The sequence below is a fragment of the Muntiacus reevesi genome, chromosome 2, assembly GCF_963930625.1.
Source record: "Muntiacus reevesi chromosome 2, mMunRee1.1, whole genome shotgun sequence".
In the NCBI taxonomy this organism is placed as follows: Eukaryota; Metazoa; Chordata; class Mammalia; order Artiodactyla; family Cervidae; genus Muntiacus; species Muntiacus reevesi.
In genome coordinates, this window is record NC_089250.1 from 164,068,811 (window position 1) to 164,091,813 (window position 23,003).

The 23,003-nt window shown below is 40.2% G+C and overlaps 1 protein-coding gene across 1 annotated transcript; it reads left to right on the forward strand.

The window, feature by feature from the left end:
* Positions 1-90: 90 nt before the first annotated feature.
* Positions 91-22,128, forward strand: C2H10orf88 (chromosome 2 C10orf88 homolog). Its single transcript, XM_065923477.1, has 6 exons — positions 91-395; positions 1,206-1,409; positions 2,197-2,269; positions 4,352-4,558; positions 13,693-14,147; positions 20,441-22,128. Exons 1-6 carry the CDS (start codon positions 232-234, stop codon positions 20,673-20,675), a joined length of 1,338 nt encoding a protein of 445 aa, XP_065779549.1. The 5' UTR covers positions 91-231; the 3' UTR covers positions 20,676-22,128.
* Positions 22,129-23,003: the final 875 nt, after the last annotated feature.

Sequence of the window (23,003 nt, forward strand, 5' to 3'; positions counted from 1 at the left end):
CGCGCCGCTCTCTAGCTCTTTCCCCAGCGCCTTGGGAGCCCCGCCGACTAAACCGGCCGGCACGCGCATGCGTGTTTACGGTAGTTGGTCTCTCCGACGCCGCCGGGAAACCACGGCTCTCAGGTTTGCCGCCGGCCGAGCCGGAAGTTGCCCTTAACCGTCCTTGGTCTGGCGAAAATTAAAGAGCTATAAAGAGAGGTTCCGGAGCCGACCTGGTCCGTAGGTGGCCGAATGGAGACCGAGACTGTACACGCGCCATTGACCCGGCGCCCGACCCTGGCCTCTTCCTGGGATGCCGCGTGCGGAGCCTTGGCCCAGAGTCTCCGTCTCACCCGGGCTGGTCGCGGCGCCGGAGACGCCGACTGGGAGGAGCTGCTGGCGCCGCCCGCCGCGGGGTGCGCTGGGCCGGCGGGGACTGGGTTGTGCTCGGGGACACAGCCGCGCTCCTGGGGGAGCCGCGAGGGGAGGCGGGGACCCTGAGAGGAGAGGATCTGCGCCCGAAATGCGGGAGCCGAGCGGGTGACGGGGCCGTGCGGACGGCGAAGGCGAGACGGCCGGGCCCGGGTGTCGGGAGGACAGAGGGTCGTCCGCGGGAAAGCTGAGGGGACTCGGGTGTGAATGTTGGGAATGGGGGGACGAGGGCAGGTGAGCGGGAGACAGGGTTTCACGCACACCCTCCTTGAGTCCATCTCGTTGGCTCCTGAGGCCCCTTGTCGGGATCAGAACCGGCCTCTTATTTTGAAACAAAAACCTCCTGTCTTACCAAAATAGGCATTTAAAAAAATCCAAATGTCGAAAATGTTCATACACTTGATTTTGAAAGTGACACACTTTGGTCCTTTATTCCATTCTGCATCCCCACTCACACACACACACACACTTCTAGCCACCACCCCCCCCTCTCCCTTATTTTAAATTTCATGCTAGCCGCCCAGTAAATCTGTTTCATTAACTGGGCATGCAATTCCAGGAAGTCGCATACAATGTTGAAGGAGTCAAGGGAAAATACTGGAGACCCTCGCGGTCTAAAGCATCATTTACTCATGATTTCTGTATTGAGCATTTATTTGGTCAGTGTTTTGGAGTGCACTTGGACTCCAAATGCAGACGTAAGTTAACTGGATAATATGTCAACCCTGTGGCCCATTAACTGGTTAATGACAATGTTCAGAGAACTATAGGTATATTCTTCATTTTCTTTTCAGCCAGGATCTGGTGATTTTGAAAAGGAACCTGAATTGCCAAGATGAAAACCCCTGCTTCCTTTACCTGAGATGTGACCCTCATGGAGGTGAAGAAATCGTTTCTCTTGGCATTTTAAGTTCAGCAAGAAATATGGAAGTATACTTAGGAGAGGAGTACTGTGGAACCAGTAGGGGCAAGAATGTTTGTAATGGTCTGGATAACAGGTGTGTGACTTCTGCATGTGGAAGTGTTCTTCTGAAGTGTTTTATTTTTTTGAGCTTTTGCGGTGTTGATTCTCTGACATTGGTGCTAAACACTAGAAGAGAGAAGATAAAAACATACCAGCAGAGGTAGAAGTTTAGGCCTTTAGGGATCTTAAAGACAGTCTAGAGCAGCCTAGTTGTTTTTATAAATGTGGAAATGGAGAGCGAATGGAAGAGGGAGAAGTTGGTAAAATATCATAGCTAGTTAGTGGAAGAGTTTTATTAGAATGAAACTCTGCTGAGTGTTTCACATTTGTTTTCTTTAACTTACAAGGCTCTGTTTTCCAAAAATTAGTCTTATCAGTCTGGAACTTTGAACATTTTTCTGTAGGAAATCCTTTACAAATAGGGCATGAACTTAAGACTGCCATACCTGCATACTTAACCCATTTATTATACTTCCCCCCACCCCAATTTCTTATGAAGATTCTGTCTTAATCGTTCCTTAATATGAATCAAAATGTGAACTGTGCTTGTTGTATATAATGGATATATTCTTGAGTTTTATGGTGTGCTCTGTGCTACATAATTATACAGTTGGTATAATTTTAATTTTCTCATGTAGCTAGCAAGTGGCAGATAGTGTTTTTATATCCAATGCAACTCCACAGGAAATTGCAACTGTTTATGTCCCACCAGGAATACTGAATTTCAGGATTTAAATATTGTCCTGGAAACCTTTATTTTTAAATGTAACTATTATAAATGATAATATATGAAACTTTTTAAAATTTTTTTTAATTTTTAGTGAACATGAAAACATTACTTTGTACAAAAAATATCTAAAATTGGAGTCTCCCACACATGCTTGTAAAATAAAGGTAAGTCATTTCTAAATTTAATTTGAAAACTATAGTTGTTTTTCTATTATATATACACACTTACTTTCTGTTGATTTGGTAAAATAATTAGTCCAACTTGGTCTCTAGTTCTAGTTCAGAAATACTTAGTAAACTGTAAAAAAAAAAATTCTTTTCTAAAAAAGTATGCATTTTTCTTTTAAAATTTGAACATTTATTACATTGCAATGTCATGACATATACTGTTGATAATTCAGTGGTATTTTACTTCTAAGCCTCCAAAAACTGTGATTAAAAAAAAATTTAACTAAGTTATTGTTTATTTACTTGAATATATAAGTTTAAAAGGTTTGTTATCTTTTTATGAAACTTAGGTGTCAAAAGAAAGCACATGCAGTTTGGGCCCCTAAATATTTAGAAAGATAAAATATAATTAGAGAGCTTTCAGACAAGGGTAACACAAAGTTAAAATTGGACTGGTGTCTTCAGCATGAACAATATTGTTAAAGTGAAGTTTACTGATGTCATTGGGTGTAGGGAAAGGGTATAGAGCTGGAAACCATAAGCCCTGGCTGTTAAGTAGGCTCTTTTGCTGACTAGCAGAGTAACCTTGAACCAGTTTCTTCATTTTGTTTGGACCTACTTTATGGGTAATATTAGAGAACTGAAGAAAATAAATTATTGAATTGATTATTTTTAACTCTAAAATTCTGTGCTGATTATTACAGAAGAGCAAAGACATTGTTTAGGTGTATATACTAATAGCTTCTAAAGTTGTTTAAATAAGGTGATTTATTCATCCACACATATTGGAATGCCTATTAATAACAGCTATGGTACTTGACATTTAGGAATTAGCAGTTATGAAATAAATTAGAATGAAGTCATCACATTGCTAATATTATAGTGGGCAAGACAGATAATAGGTTGATTCAGTGTGGAAAATAGGCACCACATTCACTCCTGAGGAAGGTTTGGGGATTAAAAAGCAGAGCAGGAGTAATATGGAAGTTGAAATGTGAGTATATACATTTCATGAGGTATTTACTCACTTGCTGATAACAGTCACATCTTTGGTGCCACACTGTTTTTAGATCATGGACCTCTATTCACCTGTGTCTTTGTGTGATGTATGGGTTTGTTGTCTCTGAAGATGAATGGGGTTTGTAACTGTGCTGTGGAAGTACCAGGGAGTGCAGAGAGTTTCATTTAGGAACATCTTTGGGTTTGTATGAAGGCCTCTTCTGGGCCAGTAGTACCTTCAATAGTTTATGAAAGTTAAGTGGTAGTTACTGATGCGTATCTTTGAGCACTCACTCAGTGATATATACTGGACATTGTAATGCACAATCCTTATAACAACCATGTGAACTGATTTTACCCCTAACTCAAGTTTGGCATCCACCCAGGGTCACCTAGGCACAGCCTTCACTGAACTCAGGTCTGTCTGATTCTAAATCCTGTTTGCTTTTCACTTTGCTACTTTGCAGTCCTACAGCACACAGGAAACATCTTGATTTAGAAGCATGAACAAAATGAGGCAGCATAAAGCATTGGAAAAGCTCCTGGGAGAGAAGTCAGAAGAATTAGGCTCATAGATTGACCTTTATTTACTCTCTTGACAAATTAGAAAATCATTGTGAACTCATCTTTTCTATGTGCAAACTATTGAGCTCTCTTAAGTCTTCTGGACATTCTCTTAGAATTCCTTTAGAATTTATTCTAAAGTCTAAAATACTGAACTGTATTAACTATCAGCCAACACTTTGCATGGGCTTCTAGTGAGTCTTATTTAATATCACGTAATATTATGGCAAGTTTCAGTATGTTAAGTACTCAGATTGGAATAGTTTATCTTTAATTCCTTAAACTACTAAGTAAAACATTATTTACACTTAATTCTTTTAGTTGCAAAAAGACTTTTTAAAGTTGATGTAGTTCTTTTTAGCTTTTTTCTGTGACTAGAGAAACTTTAAAATGTACTTGAGGTTAATTTTTAGACTTTTGAACGCTTCAGTCTTACTTCAGTATTGACAAGAAATGACCTTAAATAATGGTTGTTTTTATTACTATTAATTTTGCTCGACTTTTGTGTTATAATAGCTGCTCTCCTTTGGTGAAAAGAACTGTGTGTTCATCAGTAAAGTTGTGGTACACATGAGGCCAGTCTCGGCACATTCTTCAGCAGGCTCTCCTGCTCTAGGATCAAAGATAGACCTGGAGAGGGTCCAAACTATCATGGAGTCCATGGGGTCAAAGTTATCACCTGGAGCTCAGCAGTTGATGAATATGGTGAGATTACAGCAGCAGGTGAGTAAGAATGGATTTCTTTCCAGAAACCATTACAATTCTTTAAATGATAGCACTTTATTACAACATGTGGTAACATAAATTTTTTCCTTTTAGCTTTTTTTATTACTGATTTCCCTGTTATCTTTGCTGACTTATGTAAAAATTGCATCTTGTTAAAAAAAATGGTTTTTACAGCCCTCACAATTGTCTGTGAATTCTCTAGCTCATTCATTCAGCAAGCATTTACTTAGACCCTTTTTCATGAATAATGCACTGTTTTGATAACTTTAGAAAGTTCTAAGATGAATTAGCCTACAGCCTGTCTTTAAGGATTTCTATAGACTTAGTAGGGAACTCAGGGCATGTAAGTGGAGAATGCTGAGAACAGACTAGGAAAGGCTTATTAAAGGAAGTGGCATTTTATCTGGGCCTTTAAAGAGAAAGGGTGGGATTAAGCAAGTGAATTTGGAGGGACGCAACTTAAGAAATGACGCTGTGAAAGTGCTGCACTCAATATGCCAGCAAATTTGGAAAACTCAGCAGTGCCCACAGGACTGGAAAAGGTCAGTTTTCATTCCAATCCCAAAGAAAGGCAATGCCAAAGAATGCTCAAACTATCACACAATTGCACTCATCTCACACACTAGTAAAGTAATGCTTAAAATTCTCCAAGCCAGACTTCAGCAATACGTGAACCGTGAACTTCCAAATGTTCAAGCTAGTGTTAGAAAAGGCAGAGGAACCAGAGGTCAAATTGCCAATATCTGCTGGATCATCGAAAAAGCAAGAGAGTTCCAGAAAAACATCTATTTCTGCTTTATTGACTATGCCAAAGCCTTTGACTGTGTGGATCACAATACACTGGGGAAAATTCTGAAAGAGATGGGAATACCAGACCACCTGACCTGCCTCTTGAGAAACCTGTATGCAGGTCAGGAAGCAGCAGTTAGAACTGGACATGGAACAGCAGACTGGTTCCAAATAGGAAAAGGAGTACATCAAGGCTGTATATTGTCACCCGGCTTATTTAACGTATATGCAGAGTACATCATGAGAAACGCTGGGCTGGAAGAAGCACAAGCTGGAATTCAGATTGCCAGAAGAAATATCAATAACCTCAGATACGCAGATGACAGCACCCTTATGGCAGAAAGTGAAGAAGAACTAAAGAGTCTCTTGATGAAAGTGAAAGATGAAAAAGTTGGCATAAAGCTCAGCATTCAGAAAACTAAGATCATGGCATCTGGTCCCATCACTTCATGGGAAATAGGTGGGGAAACAGTGGAAACAGTGTCAGACTTTATTTTGGGGGGCTCCAAAATCACTGCGGATTGTGATTGCAGCCATGAAATCAAAAGACGCTTACTCCTTGGAAGGAAAGTCATGACCAACCTAGACAGCATATTAAAAAGCAGAGACATTACTTGCCAGCAAAGGTCCGTCTAGTCATGGCTATGGTTTTTCCAGTGGTCATGTATGGATGTGAGTGTTGGACTATAAAGAAAGCTGAGTGCAGAAGAATTGATGCTTTTGAACTGTGGTGTTGGAGAAGGCTCTTGAGAGTCCCTTGGACTACAAAGAGATCAAACCAGTCCATCCTAAAGGAGATCAGTCCTGGGTGTTCATTGGAAGGTCTGATGTTGAAGCTGAAACTCCAATACTTTGGCCACCTGATGCGAAGAGCTGACTCATTGGAAAAGACCCCGATGCTGGGAAAGATTGAGGGCAGGAGAAGGGTATGACAGAGGATGAGATGCTTGGATGGCATCATTGACTCGATGGACATGGGTTTGGGTGGACTCCTGGAGTTGGTGATGGACAGGGAAGCCTGGTATGCTGCGGTTCGTGGGGTTGCAAAGAGTCAAACATGACTGAGTGACTGAACTGAACTGAACTGAAGAGGTAGAGAATAGTTTAGATTAAATCTTCAGTGTTGGAAGGAGTAGGATGTAGCTAGGAACGGAATAAAAGTTCATTTCTGTGGAGTGAAGATGTGATAGGAGAAATTTCAGGTGGACTGGGGCTGGATCATACAGGATTTTGAATGCTTTTATAAAGTTTGTGGGTGTCTTTTAGCTTTACGTGACAAAATGTGGTCCACTGGAGAAGAGAATGGCAAACCACTTCAGTATTCTTGCCTTGAGAACCCCATGAACAGTATAGAAAGGCAAAAAGATAGGACACTGAAAGATGAACTCCCCAGGTCGGTAGTTGCCCAATATACTACTGGATATATCAGTGGAGAAATAACTCCAGAAAGAATGAAGAGATGGAGTCAAAGCAAAAACTACACCCACTTGTGGATGTGACTGGTGATAGAAGCAAGGTCTGATGCTGTAAAGAGCAATATTGCATAGGAACCTGGAATGTTAGGTCCATGAATCAAGGCAAACTGGAAGTGGTCAAACAGGAGATGGCAAGAGTGAATGTCGACATTTTAGTAATCAGCAAACTAAAATGGACTCGAACAGGTGAACTTAACTCAGATGACCGTTATATCTACTACTGTGGGCAAGAATCCCTTAGAAGGAATGGAGTAGCCCTCATAGTCAACAAGAGATTCCAAAATGCAGTACTTGGATGCAATCTCAAAAACGACAGAATGATCTATGTTCATTTCCAAGACAAACCATTAAATATCATGGAAATCCAAGTCTATGCCCTGACCAGTAACACTGAAGAAGCTGAAGTTGAAAGGTTCTATGAAGTCCTACAAGTCCTTTTGGAACTATCACCCAAAAAAGATGTCCTTTTCATTATAGGGGACTGGAATGCAAAGGTAGGAACTCAAGAAACACCTGGAGTAACAGGCACATTTGGCCTTGGAGTACAGGATGAAACAGGGCAAAGGCTAATCAGGTTTTGCCAAGAGAACGCACTGGTCATAGCAAACACCCTCTTCCAGCAACACCAGGGAAGGCTGTACACATGGATATCAACAGATGGCCAACACTGAAATCAGATTGATTATATTCTTTGCAGCCAAAGATGGAGAAGCTCTATACAGTCAGCAAAAACAAGACCGGGAGTTGACTGTGGCTCAGATAAACTCCTTATTGCCAAATTCAGACTTAAATTGAAGGAAGTAGGGAAAACCACTAGACCATTCAGGTATGACCTAAATCAAATCCCTTAAGATTATACAGTGGAAGTGGGAAATAGATTTAAGGGACTAGAACTGATAGAGTGCCTGATGAACTATGGACGGGGAAGTTCGTGACATTGTACAGGAGACAGGGATCAAGACCATCCCTAAGAAAAAGAAATGCAAAAACCAAAATGGCTGTCTGAGGAGGCCTTACAAATAGCTGTGGAAAGAAAGAGAAACGAAAAGCAAAGGAGAAAAGGAAAGATAATACCCATTTGAATGCAGAGTTCCAGTGAATAGCAAGGAGAGGTAAGATAGCCTTCCTCAGTGATCAGTGCAAAGAAATAGCAGTAAACAAAGAATGAGAAAGACTAGAGATCTCTTCAAGAAAATTAGTGATACCAAGGGAACATTTCATGCAAAGTCGAGCTCAATAAAGGACAGAAATGGTATGGACCTAACAGAAGCAGAAGATATTAAGAAGAGGAAGCAAGAATACACAGAAGAACTGTATAAAAAAAGATCTTCATGACCCAGATAATCACAGTGGGGTGGTCTGATCACTCACCTAGAGCCAGACATCGTGGAATGTGAAGTCAGGTGGGCCTTAGGAAGCGTCACTATGAACAAAGCTGGTGGAGGTGATGAAATTCCACCTGAGCTATTTCAAATCCTAAAAGATGATGCTGTGAAAGTGCTGCACTCAATATGCCAGCAAATTTGGAAAACTCAGCAGTGGCCACAGGATGGAACAGGTCAGTTTTCATTCCAGTCCCAAAGAAAGGCAATGCCAAAGAATGCTCAAATTACCACACAATTGCACTTATCTCACACGCTAGTAAAGTAATGCTCAAAATTCTCCAAGCCAGGCTTCAGTAATACGCGATCCATGAACTTCCAGATGTTCAAGCTGGTTTTAGAAAAGGCAGAGGAACCAGAGATCAGATTGCCAACATCCGCTCAATCAACGGAAAAGCAAGAGAGTTCCAGAAAGACATCTATTTCTGCTTTATTAACTATGCCACAAAGCCTTTTGTCTGTGAGGATCACAATAAATTGGGGAAAATTCTGAAAGAGATGGGAATACCAGACCACCTGATCTGCCTCTTAAGAAATCTGTATGTAGGCCAGGAAGCAGCAGTTAGAACTGGACATGGAACAGCAGACTGGTTCCAAATAGGACAAGGAGTATATCAAGGCTGTATATTGTCACCCTGCTTATTTAACTTATATACAGAGTACATTGTAAGAATCACTGGGCTGGAGGAAGCACAAGCTGGAATCAAGATTGCTGGGAGAAATATCAATAACCTCAGATATGCAGATGACACCACTGTTATGGCAGAAAGTGAAGAACTAAAGAGCCTATATGAAAGTGAAAGAGGAGAGTGAAAAAGTTGGCTGAAAGCTCAACATTCAGAAAACTAAGATCATGGCATCCGGTCCCATCACTTCATGGCAAATAGATGGGGAAACAGTGGCTGACTTTATTTTGGGGGGATCCAAAATCACTGCAGATGGTGATTGCAGCCATGAAATTAAAAGACGCTTACTCCTAAGTTATGGCCAACTTAGACAGCATATTAAAAAGCAGAGACATTACTTTGTTTACAAAGGTTCATCTAGTTAAGGCTATGGTTTTTCCAGTGGTCATGTATGGTTGTGAGAGTTGGATTATAAAGAAAGCTTAGCACTGAAGAATTTATGCTTTTGAACTGTAGTGTTGGAGAAGACTTTTGAGAATCCCTTGGACTGCAAGGAGATCCAAACAGTTCATCCTAAAGGAGATCAGTCCTGAGTGTCCATTGAAAGGACTGATTTTAAAGCTGTAACTCCAGTATTTGGCTACCTGATGCAAAGAGGTGACTCATTTGAAAGATTGAAGGCAGGAAGAGAAAGGGACAACAGAGGATGAGATGGTTGGATGGCATCACCGACTTGATGGACATGAGTTTGGGTAAACTCCAGGAGTTGGTGATGGACAGGGAGGCCTGGCGTGCTGTGGTCCATGGGGTCACAAAGAGTCAGATATGACTGAGCGACTGAACTGAACTGAACTGATTACGTGTAAAGATGGGTCAGCAGGAAGTGAGGCTGCAAGATGGAAAACATGTGTTATTTCTCATCCAGATGAGGGTTAAGAGGACCTAAACTTGGAGGAACCTGGTGCTGGGCTGTGAGATGCTACAACAGTGGTACTAGTGGCACTTGACCATAATTCATCATGAGTTTTGTGGGAGAAAAACAATCCAATGAGAAACTAAAGTTTTGTAGATGCTGATACTAATAATACACATGGAACACAACAGAGGGACTGATTTGGGGAAAAAGAAGTTTAATTTGGAAGTATTGAATTTTAGATGTGAAACTTTAAAACAAGAAATACAAATTAAAAAGTCATATAACTTCTGTGAGATTTGCTATCATTAATTTAGTAGGAGTATCATTGGAGGGACGGGCAGACATAGGAGGACAGGAGAGCTGGTGATGATCTTGGAAACCTCGGAAAGGAGAGCTTCCAAAAGCACAGAGTCCGTCCTCTTCGTACTCTGGTACAGTGATCTTGCCCGCATAGCTCAGGCGGTTCCTGATGGGTGCTCCTGGTCCAGGTGCTCCCTCTCCACAGAGTAACCAGAATGATCTCAGAGGGTCCATGAGACTCGACTTCCCCCGTGTAATGTCCCGAGCTGCTTCCCCTCACACCAGAGTCAATCCAGATTCCTTACCCTGTCATCTCAGATCTGGGCCATCGTTCCTGCCTCAACACCATCTCCTGTCGCATTTCCTCAGTTGCTCGTCTCTAGACATTCTGAGGTGTGTGTTCCCCAAATATCCACCTGTGCTCCCACCTCAGGACCTCTGCACTCTTAACTGTTGTCTTTGGCCAGAATCCCCTCTTCTTGATTTTAGCATGTCTGCTCTTTTCTTGTTCTTTCAGCCTTATCTTAAATGTTCCATCTTGAGTGAGACCGTCCCTAACCACCCTGTTTAAAATAATTAGCCTCTTCCTCCTAATCTCTATCATATTTTCATCAGAGCTTTCTTGACTGTTTTTGTTTTTGTTCGTGTGTTCTGTTTATCTCACTAATACATAAACTTCGTGCAAATAGGACCTGGCTGTCTTGTTTATGGTTCCAGGTAAGTACATAATATATATGCCCTTCAGATTATCAACAGGTACTCCTTGGAGATCTTCAGGGAGTTGGTTTGAATAGTGATAAGCTGAAAGTGTTTAGTCGCTCAGTCACGTCCACCTCTTTGCGATCTCATGGACTATAGCCCACCAGGCTCCTCTGTCCATGGAATTCTCCAGGCAAGAAAACTGGAGCGGGTTGCCATTCCCTTCTCCGGGGATCTTCCCCACCTAGGGATCAAACCCAGGTCTCCCACATTGTGTGCAGATTCTTTTCTGGGTGAGCTACCAGGTTAGGAGATAAGATGTAAAGGGTCATGTGAGCTCTGTAACTATCTGTTGAATATAAAGTAGGAATGTTTCATGATCAGAACCGATGGATGAAGTATAACGACACACACTCTTTAGAACCTTCATGTGTGAATTGGGGCAGGACCTGTGCTGGAGGGGAAAGGGAGGACCTGGGAACAGCTTACTGGCCTCTCCGTTTGACCTGTGCCTTGCCGAAAGTTTTATTAAAGTGATCTCTTATTTTCTTGTGTTTGAAGTTCAAATGTGCTGACGTTGCTTTTGCTTCAGCAGTTTAGAATAATTGAGTAGGAATTCTGTCTCTAAATTCCTGGTATATGGTTGTCATTTAAAGTTATCTGAGTGAAAGCTGTAAGAAAATATATTTTCTCAAAGAAAATATATTCAGTTATTCAGGATTTTATTGTTTACCTTTTTCATCTTAAAAAACTAAAAAAGATCTTTTTTCTTGCTTTTTCAAGGTGATACCTATACACATTCTTTATTTTTTTTTTTTTTTTTTTTTACACATTCTTTATAATTAAAAAAATTAAGGACAATCTTTAGAAATACCACAAGATGTTCAGAGATAAACAGTTTTTCAGACATCTTGGAGTATATATATACATATGAAATTAAATATACATATACAAGTATATGAACACAATTCTACATAAATGCTTTCATGTTTTTTAGCCTGCACTGTTTTTTTCCCACATATTAATAACATATGTAATGTGCCCTAAAGAATCATTTTATACATATTTTTCTGCCTCCTTTAAAAAAGGTTTGATGTCCCTTGCAAGGCAACATATGAGACAGCTCAAGAAAATGAAGGATTGAATAAAGGCAAACTAAAGAAGTAGAATAGCCACCAGCATCTGAGGTTGGTTCGTTTAGTGCAGTCATGTTGACTAACCTGTGAAATTTCTCAACATTTCATACAAAGTAAAAAAAATCATCTTAAGAGCTTTTCTCTAGAAGAATATGACTAACTTTTATAAAGAGTAAATTTCTTACAATTATGACATATCAGAAAAAAACTCATATAGCAAATGCCTTAATTGCATTTAGATTTTTCTAATTAAAACTTATGGCAAATTAATTGTCATGTACAATTTTGATATTGATTCCACCATTTATGTAATTGTGATTTTGTAGAATTTTGAATTTTCAATTTTCTGTCATAAAGTTTTCTTGCAGTATCAAAATTATGTAACCACCAAAAATAATTGAGTTTCGCCTTTACTCAAGTTTTGCCTTGAGTAAAGCTGCTTTTCACCAAAGGAGAGTGGTCTAATTTTTAAATTTTAAAAATATAATTGTATACAATCATCATTTTTTAGGAATAATTTAATATTTACTTAAAACTTGCATTCAATAGAAGAAGATAAGATTTCGTTATAAAGGGAGTTTCTCCAGTGGGCAATTCAGTAGAAGTCCTATGGGGGCTCTATTGCTCCCACTCACCAACTTCCCTGGCTCTCACGATTCATATGTCCTGTTGTATTTTCCCTAAAGTATTTATCACCGTCTCCATCCACAGGATTTCTTTCTTTGTTGTGTATCTCTCCCTGCTCCCTAGATTGTACTGTCCACAGTTTCTTGTTCACTGGCTTATTTCTGGGTCCTGAAACAGGACCTGACACACAGTAGATTTCTGGAAAATATTTGTTGAATGAATAAGTTTGGGGCTCACTTAATCCAAGAATCATTCTGGACTGCCTTTACCTGAACTTGGATAATACTTTTCTCAGTCTCTCTTACAAGGTATTGAACAATAATATCATTGGGAGATGATATTCCCTATGTATCTCTAGTAGAAATCTGGATTTAGAATTTAAGATGGCACCATATAATGTAACAGTTAGCTAGGCTGGAGGTAGTTTTGCTTTTCTCTTGTAGAAAAATTGAAGAACATAGCAAGAGCATGCCTCTCTATAGATGACAGAGTAACCTCCTATCAGATGTGAGCCGGTCTTCTCAGGAAGGAATATAGCCTAACTGGTCGAGTTGAGGCCACAAAACATAATCATTACCCTATAAATCATTACGGCAGACAAGGCGCAAAGGTAGCTAGCTAATTTTAATCATTGAAAATATCACAAAAATACTCAAACTTTAAGAATATAAGTAGAGCATCAAACTTTAAGCAAGTAACTATCTAGTCTATCTTCCAGTAAAAACAAATTGTATTTCTTTAGGGTGGCCTACATTTCTGACAGTGGGCAGATGATTTTTAATTCTAGGAAAATTTATCAGTTACTGTGACTTATTAGAAAATACCATAAATTAAGGAGGCCTTTGTAGTGGAAACACTAAAATATGCCTGTGCAGTTTTACTAAGTATGCTTGTATTTATTTGCAGATTTTCCTTAGCAGAACTACACTGGAATTTGGAATGACTAGAAGTCCTGACTGGAGTTGGGTGTCCGGGGCTCCAGTCCTAGTTCTGCCACAGACAGCTGTGTTACCTTGGCCGGGTTAGCTTTAGTCTTTTCTCCTCAACTCAGTACTGGGACCGCGGCTGTAGTCTACTCCGTGTGAATGTTCTGAGGCTCAGAGGGAAGAAGGCACCTTGCCTCCAGAGCTAGCTGTCATTGTCATTAATGTGCCTGCTGTTTCCTTGCCTGCCTCCCTTAGAATTGCGTTGCCCTCGGAGAGCAGCTCCAGCCGATCCTGGGAAACGCAGGACACAGGCACGTGCCGGGACTGCCATCCTCGTCTGCTCCGGGAGCCTTCGGCAAGTCATCCTCCACACCTTTTCCTTTCAGAACTGGGCTGACATCTGGAAACGTGACTGAAGACTCGGAAGCTAACACTGAGAAAAGTCTGCAGCCAGCTGGTGGAGGAAGTCTGAGCGGCCTCCAAGAGTGTAAAATTGTGCCACAAAGCCGTTCTCTTCTTGAGAATGACCTGAAGAATGCAGTATCTTCTTTCTTATCAAAGAAAGCAAGTGACAGCTCACACATACCTAACTCGGAGTTGCTGCCTCTTCTCCAGAATTTGTGTGGTCAGGTGAGCCATCTCCGGGTGGGACCCGGCATCAAGTGGCAGGACAGCATCCCGAAGCCCGGCGGAGGCACTGGGGGTGTCACGTAAGTGTTTAGACCCATGTCGTCAGGTGGGGTGTGGGGGAGGGTGGGGAGGCAGGTGGAGGAAAGGGGTTTGTTTCAGTAACTTCTGCCTGAAATTGTTTCCGGAGAGAACCGTAGGAGCTTTGACATTTCACCACTGACACATGTAGAGGAAAGAAATATTCTATGGAGTAGAACGTGTTGCTTTGAAAGAAGTGTGTAAGCTGGAGGTGCCGAGCACTTCTCAGGCGTTTGGTGGGAGGAGCATAAGCATCAGACAAGGGTCGGAGTGGAGAGTTACCTGTATGAAAGGAGAGGAGCTGTGGTAGCCTTGATGTGTACACTGTTTGCCCGATGGTATGAAGTGAGCCATTGCAATGGATTTTCCTTGTAGATCCTGTGTGACCCTGGCTAATTTTGGAGTCATCCAAACAGTTTTCATCTCTTAATTATTTATAGTATACAGCCTCTTATCCTCTGATTTCATAATTCCAATTTTTTCTAGTCCTGCTTTGATTAAGTGGTAGCTATTTATTTTTAGTATGTTCCCCATCCTTTATATAAATGGAATGTGTCCAAATATTGCTCTGGAATTCAGGACTTTAATCATAGTCCTGGCTTAACTATTTGACTTAACTATTTCAATCTTTGGATTTATACTTTTATTACATATAAAATGAAGTAATTCTGTTGGTTGAAATCCAATAGCATTCAGTTTGAGGAGTTTAATAAGTTATTGAAACAAAAAAGTGATTCTTACTTGAGAAGGACAAGGAAAGATAACATTAGTCTTTAATACTTTAAATTACTTTAATATTAGGTTGGTGCAAACCTAGTTGTGGTTTTTGGACCGTGAATTTTAAATCATTATAACTAAGCTCAAGCACATCTTTATTAGTCAGAGTAGGAGCCTTTACAATGAACACATTTTTACCAATGAGAAATAAGTTTGTTTATTCCCGTAGTGTAAAAATCTGTGCCTCTGGATCCGACAAATTCTTGGAAAGCATTTTCTGCCTCTTGCTGGTTGTGGAAGCATTTTCCTTGCAAAAAGCCGTTGAGATGGTTGAAGTGGTAGTTGGTTGGAAAGAGGTCAAGTGAATATGGCAGATGAGGCAAAACTTTGTAGCCCAGTTCATTCAGCTTTTGAAGTATTGGTTGTGCGACGTGCAGTCAGGTATTGTTGAGGAAAATTGGGCCCTTTCTGTCAACCCATACTGGCTACAGGCATTGCAGTTTTCGGAGCATCTCATTGATTTGCTGAGCATACTTCTCAGATGTAATGGTTTTGCTAGGATTCAGAAAGCTGTAGTGGATCAGATGGGCAGCAGACCACCAAAGAATGACCATGACCTTTTTCTGGTGCAAGTGTGGCATTGGGAAGTGATTTGGTGCTTCTTCTCAATCCAGCCACTGAGCTGATCATCACTGGTTGTCTTATAAAATCCACTTTTCATCACGCGTCACAATCCAATCGAGAAATGGTGTGTTATCATTGCACACAATAAAAGAAGATGGTACTTCAAAATGATTTTTCTTTTTTTTTTTTTTTTTGCTTTTGGTCAGCTCACAAGGCAAGCACTTATCCAGCTTTCTCACCTTTCCAGTTTGCTTCAAATGAACATAGAATGGTTGATATTGAGTTCTTTTTTTTTTTGCATTTCTTTATTATTTATCTTTTCATTTATTTTTATTAGTTGGAGGCTAATTACTTTACAGTATTGTAGTGGGTTTTGTCATACATTGACATGAATCAGCCATGGAGTTACATGTATTCGCCATCCCAATCACCCCTTCCACCTCCCTCTCCACCTAATTGCTCTGGGTCTTCCCAGTGCACCAGGCCCAGCACTTGTCTCATGCATCCCGCCTGGACTGGTGATCTGTTTCACTTTAGATAATATACATGCTCTTCTCTCGAAACATCCCACCCTCGCCTTCTCCCACAGAGTCCAAAAGTCTGTTCTGTACATCTGTGTCTCTTTTTCTGTTCTGCATATAGGGTTATCATTACCATCTTTCTAAATTCCATATATATGTGTTAGTATATTGTAATGTTCTTTATCTTTCTGGCTTACTTCACTCTGTATAATGGGCTCCAGTTTCATCCGTCTCATTAGAACTGATTCAAATGAATCCTTTTTAACAGCTGAGTAATATTCCATGGTGTATATGTACCACAGCTTCCTTATCCATTCATCTGCTGATGGACATCTAGGTTGCTTCCATGTCCTGGCTATTATAAACAGTGCTGTGATGAACATTGGGGTGCATGTGTCTCTTTCAGATCTGGATTCCTCAGTGTGTATGCCCAGGAGTGGGATTGCTGGGTCATATGGCAGTTCTATTTCCAGTTTTTTAAGAAATCTCCACACTGTTCTCCATAGCGGCTATACTTGTTTGCATTCCCACCAACAGTGTAAGAGGGTTCCCTTTTCTCCACACCCTCTCCAGCATTTATTGCTTGTAGACTTTTGGATAGCAGCCATCCTGACTGGCGTGTAATGGTACCTCATTGTGGTTTTGATTTGCATTTCTCTGATAATGAGTGATGTTGAGCATCTTTTCATGTGTTTGCTAGCCATCTGTATGTCTTCTTTGGAGAAATGTCTGTTTGGTTCTTTGGCCCATTTTTTGATTGGGTCATTTATTTTTCTGGAATTGAGCTGCAGGAGTTGGTTGTATATTTTTGAGATTAATCCTTTGTCTGTTGCTTCGTTTGCTATTATTTTCTCCCATTCTGAGGGCTGTCTTTTCACCTTACTTATAGTTTCCTTTGTTGTGCAAAAGCTTTTAAGTTTGATTAGGTCCCATTTGTTTATTTTTGCTTTTATTTCCAATATTCTGGGAGATGGGTCATATAGGATCCTGCTGTGATTTTTGTCGGAGAGTGTTTTGCCTATGTTCTCCTCTAGGAGTTTTATAGTTTCTGGTCTTACATTTAGATCTTTAATCCATTTTGAGTTTATTTTTGTGTATGGTGTTAGAAAGTGTTCTAGTTTCATTCTTTTACAAGTGGTTGACCAGTTTTCCCAGCACCACTTGTTAAAGAGGTTGTCTTTTTTCCATTGTATATTCTTGTCTCCCTTGTCAAAGCTAAGGTGTCCATAGGTTCGTGGATTTATCTCTGGGCTTTCTATTCTGTTCCATTGATCTATATTTCTGTCTTTGTGCCAGTACCATACTGTCTTGATGACTGTGGCTTTGTAGTAGAGTCTGAAGTCAGGCAGGTTGATTCCTCCAGTTCCATTCTTCTTTCTCAAGATTACTCTGGCTATTCGAGGTTTTTTTGTATTCTCAAAAATATACAAGCAACTCCTGCAGCTCAATTCCAGAAAAATAAATGACCCAATCAAAAAATGGGCCAAAGAACTAAACAGACATTTCTCCAAAGAAGACATACAGATGGCTAACAAACACATGAAAAGATGCTCAACATCACTCATTATCAGAGAAATGCAAATTAAAACCACAATGAGGTACCATTACACGCCAATCAGAATGGCTGCTATCCAAAAGTCTACAAGCAATAAATGCTGGAGAGGGTGTGGAGAAAAGGGAACCCTCTTACACTGTTAGTGGGAATGCAAACTAATACAGCCACTATGGAAAACTGTGGAGATTTCTTAAAAAACTGGAAATAGAACTGCCATATGACCCAGCAATCCCACTTCTGGACATACACACTGAGGAAACCAGATCTGAAAGAGACACGTGTACCACAGTGTTCATCGCAGCACTGTTTATAATAGCCAGGACATGGAAGCAACCTAGATGCCCATTAGCAGACGAATGGATAAGGAAGCTGTGGTACATATACACCATGGAATATTACTCAGCTGCTAAAAAGGATTCATTTGAATCAGTTCTAATGAGACGGATGAAACTGGAGCCCATTATACAGAGTGAAGTAAGCCAGAAAGATAAAGAACATTACAGCATACTAACGCATATATATGGAATTTAGAAAGATGGTAATGATAACCCTATATGCAAAACAGAAAAAGAGACACAGAAGTACAGAACAGACTTTTGAACTCTGTGGGAGAAGGTGAGGGTGGGATGTTTTGAAAGAACAGCATGTATATTATCTAAAGTGAAACAGATCACCAGCCCAGGTGGGATGCATGAGACAAGTGCTGGGCCTGGTGCACTGGGAGGACCCAGAGGAGTCGGGTGAAGAGGGAGGTGGGAGGGGGGATCGGGATGGGGAATACGTGTAACTCCATGGCTGATTCATGTCAGTGTATGACAAAACCCACTGAAATGTTGTGAAATAATTAGCCTCCAACTAATAAAAAAAAAATTAAAAAAAAAAAAAGATGTTTGGTATCAGAGTCCTCAGTGCAACCAGCTGGGCCTGGATATTTCTTTCTCAGAGACTGTTAAATTACAAATTCAGTTTTTTACATAGTAAAGTTGTCAGTTCTCCCCGTTGATATGAAGGTTTAATGCAATACGTACTAAAATTTCACCACAATATTTTGTAGACATAGACAGGATTATTTTTAAAATTATATGAAAAGCAAGAGGCAGAATAGCTAAGACAAGCTTGAGAAAGAAGAATGAGGTGGGAGGAGTCCCTCTTCCAATGTCGAGTCTTCCTCAGCGAGAGCATCAAGACCGGGCAGTGATGGCGGAGGGGCAGACCAGGGCTCAGTGGAGGCCGGTAGAGGGTTCAGAGGTAGACCCACACAGGTGTGCTCCACTGAGTTTTGACAGAGGCGCAACAGCAGTGCAATAAAGGAAGAAGAGTCTTTCTAACTCGGGGTGCTGGAGCAGATGGATAGCCAAGGAGCAAGAAGTGAACTATGACCCAAACCTTGCACGTTGTATAAAACTTCACTCAAAATGGATCAGGGATGTAAGTTTAAAACATGAAGCCATGGAAGTTTTCTAATAATCCATAGGAGACTGTCTTTGGGAACCTAGACAAGATTTCTTAGATATGACACACAAAGCAGGATAATTGAAAATATATTGGACCACATGAAAATGCAAAATTGTGTTCTGTGAAAGACTCTGGGGGCTTCCCAGTGGCTCAGTAGTAAAAGACCCACCTGCCAGTGCAGGAGACAGGCTTTGGCCCCTGACCTGATAAGATGCCACGCGCTGTGGGGCAGCGGAGCCTGCTCCGCAGCTATCGTGTCTGTGCCCTGGGGCTCGGGAGCCACGACTCCTGAAGCCCATGTGACCTGGGGCCCACTGAGAGGCCTGTGCACCACAGCTGGAGAGTAGCTCCCACTCGGCACAGCTGGAGAGAAGAGCCCATGCAGCAACAGAGGCCTAGCACAACCAAAAATAAATAAATAAAATTCTTTTTTAAAAAAATTAGGAAAAAAAGACTCTGTGAAGTGGAATAAAATACAAATTCCTAACTGGGGAAAAAAATTTGCAAGTCACAAGTCCAGTAAATGACTTACATCTAAAATATAGAAAGGGCTCTTAAAACTCAACATTAAAAAATCCAGCTAGCACATGGGCAAAAGACATAGACATTATACCAGAGAGGATATACAAAAGCAAATAAGCACATGGAAAGATGTGCTATTGACCTCGTGGCTATTAAAGAAAAGTGCATTAAAACCACATGATACCACTCCACAGTTGTTCAAATGGCTGAAATAAAAACTGTAAAATGGTGACAATCCCAAATTCTGATGAGGGTGTGGAGAAACAGGATCTCTCATACATTACTCATGGAGATGTAAAGTGCTACAGCCACTCTAAAAAATACTCCAGCAGTTTCTAATAACTAAGCGTGTATAGGTACCGTGTGCCTCGGCAGTCATGCTCCTGGGCATTCATTCCAGAGAGAAGAAAACATCTGTCCGCATAAAAGCCTGTACACAGTTGTTCATAGAAGCTTCTAGTAATTTAGTAAGGTTGTGTGGATTAAAAAAAAAAACAGAAACACCACAACTATTTCAATTGTACCATTGCTTAGGGAAGTATTTGGAAGAAGACCTTAAAAAAATTCACAAGATGACTTTAGATTTGGAGCTCAAAATAAAAAAAAGACCCTTTCTATCTAATGGTCTATTCTTTGAGGGTAGAAGTTCCATCATCTTCATTTTTATACTCTCACTTCACTTTGTGCTTAAATGTTTAATGAATTAAAGAAATAAGACGGCTTTGGGCATTCAGGGTTGTGGTAGCCTGTTGGATATGTGTTAGAAGTATGTTGCAAGGAGACAGAATATAGTTGTGGAGACAAATTACAAAGTTGTGGCTACTTTATTGTACTACAGTTTAGTTGTTTTTGTTATAATATTAAGGAAAATTGTTACATTATTATTTAAATTTACTTCTAGACTGGAAGAGCAGTCCATTTGTTCCTACTTGGAAAAGATTCTTTCAAAAAAGATGGAACTGATGGAAAAGAAACTTACAGACTACATTGATCAGCGAATATATAAACTCCAGGAGCACATAGATAATAAGATTGCTTTGTTAATGGACTTGCTGCAACGTCCCAACTCCCCACCCTCTGGGATGCCTCTGAGACATTATGACTCTGGAGAAGGACTTTCAAATGGAGAAAGATAAGCACTCAACATGTACAAAGTACTACAGATATTTATTACATATTTATTATAAAACCAAACCGCCAAGAGTTACAGCAACTATTTAATGTCATTTGAGGACTGCTGTTTACTTGCATAAAGTGACCTCAGTGTTCATTTTACTGTACTGTTACTGTAAATCTGGTACTGTACATCAAGATTTAATGTGGTAGTGTCATAAATTATTCTCATTTCCCATATTTTTCACTCTTGTAAGAAATTAACATACACTTCTGGTTGCTTAAATGTTCAGATTCTTTTAAGGATTTCTAAAGCATTTCATTAGTTTGTACTATATATGTGTTTGATTGGAGTACTCTTATGTTTAGGGGTATACAAAGTGCTTAGAATATGTAAGTGATTTTTTTTCTTTTTCTAATTAATTGTTCTTATAAAACTGGGTACTTAAGAATTGCAACCTTTAATTTCAAATCACCATGTTACCTTTTTTATTGTTTATTTCCGATAAAAAATTAAATGTGATGTTTGGCATGTATAAAACTGGTTTACATTGGGGCTGTTAATTTTGTGTTCTGTCACATTGTAGCTGTGAATAGAAAAGTAATAATTAGAACTGACCTATTCTCTGTTAGGCTTATTACTTTCAGAATCAGTGTTTGGTGTAAAATGAGAGAAGTCATCTTATTTTATCTCAGTCAACCCAGGAAGCAGAAGGAACTCTCTCCTTTTCCAAGCTGATACAGGTTCTTCTTTCCAGAACCCTTTCTGTTTAATGTGTGAAATTCCAAGATTTTGCATTGAAGCATTAAGGCACATAAATCAAGGAGATTACAGTTCTCTCTGGCAGACTTAATTTTCAGAAACTATACCTATCATATATGTGTTGTAAAGTGATATATTTGCCTCTAGAAAATAAATGAATTCACTCTGGAAATTAAATGTTTTCACCTAATATTTTAGATGAAAAAGGATGGTTTACACTTATTTAGTATTTTAATGAATTTAGTTCTTTGAAGTGAGAACTAATATAAAGTTTATTCATTTATAAATCACTCTGAAGTTAGGGACATGAGGTTGGTGTTCAGTCGCTATTGTGTCTGACTCCTCGCGACTCCATGAATTGTAGCATGCCAGGCTTCCCTGTCCTTCACCGTCTCCTGGAGTAGGACTTGTACCATATATAACTTTTATCAATCTTTTCCTAATTTATTAACAACATATGTCACCATTAGATGGCATTTCTTTTAGCACATAGGAGAAATGTGTCTCACTTGAAGTCGAACCCTTTCATTAATAGTTTACACAGCTTCTGATAATTGTGGTCTATATTTTGAGTCACAAATTGCTTAATATAATTAGAGCACATATGCTGTGTTTTATAAAATAAATACAATATTTATGATTATAGTATTGTAAATAATTCAGATGAGCTTTAATTCCTGATCTTCCATTTTAAAATTGTTTTCATGTTAATAAAGACCTAAATTACATTTTAAATGTATTAGAGATTCATGTGTGTGCTCAGTCGCTCAGTTGTGTCTGACTCTTTGTGGCCGCATGGATTGTAGCCCACCAGGCTCCTCAGCTCATGAAATTTTCCAGTCAAGAATACTGGAATGGGGTGCCATTTCCTACTCCAGGGGGATCTTCCCAAACCAGGGGTCATAGGTATTGATTTTCTTACATTTATAAATTTCTATACATGTGTATATATAATTGCTTTGTTAAAATCATTATTGCCTAAGGAAATACTGCTTGAATTTGCTCAAACAGGAGGAGCAGACCCACAGTATGCACAAAATCTCTATTAAAGTCTTTTTTTCTTGTAACTTTTCTCCACTTGTAGGTGGCACAGCTGGTAAGTCCAGTCTGGGCAATGAGGGTTGGCAGATGCACCCGTGTCAGGGTAGCCACAGCAGTTAGAGGTGGCTGCACGGGATGTATGGGTGATCAAAAATGAGATCAGGAGACAGGTTATGTATTTTAATTTCCCACACTGCCTCCCCCTTGAGGATTGTTTCATCTCTTCTTTCTTTCCCACGGTGACATATGAAGGTTTCCATGCCTCTGTCATCACTGGGTTTTCAGCTGTTTAGGGGCAGGACAGAGAGTATACTCGCATGCTGCTGCCACATGACTCATCATGAAGAGTCGAGCAGCTCACTGGAGGCGCTTCCTTAGCCCCAGAGTAGCTTTCCAGGTGCACCGGCCACCACCACCATGTGACCTGCTGTTCCAGCCTGTCGCTTCTTCCCAAGCCACCTCAGGCTGTTGGCCCCAGTTCTCCTGCACACGACCCCCCACCTCGCACTGCCCTCATCACAGTCGTCACACTACTGTCCAAAGCTCA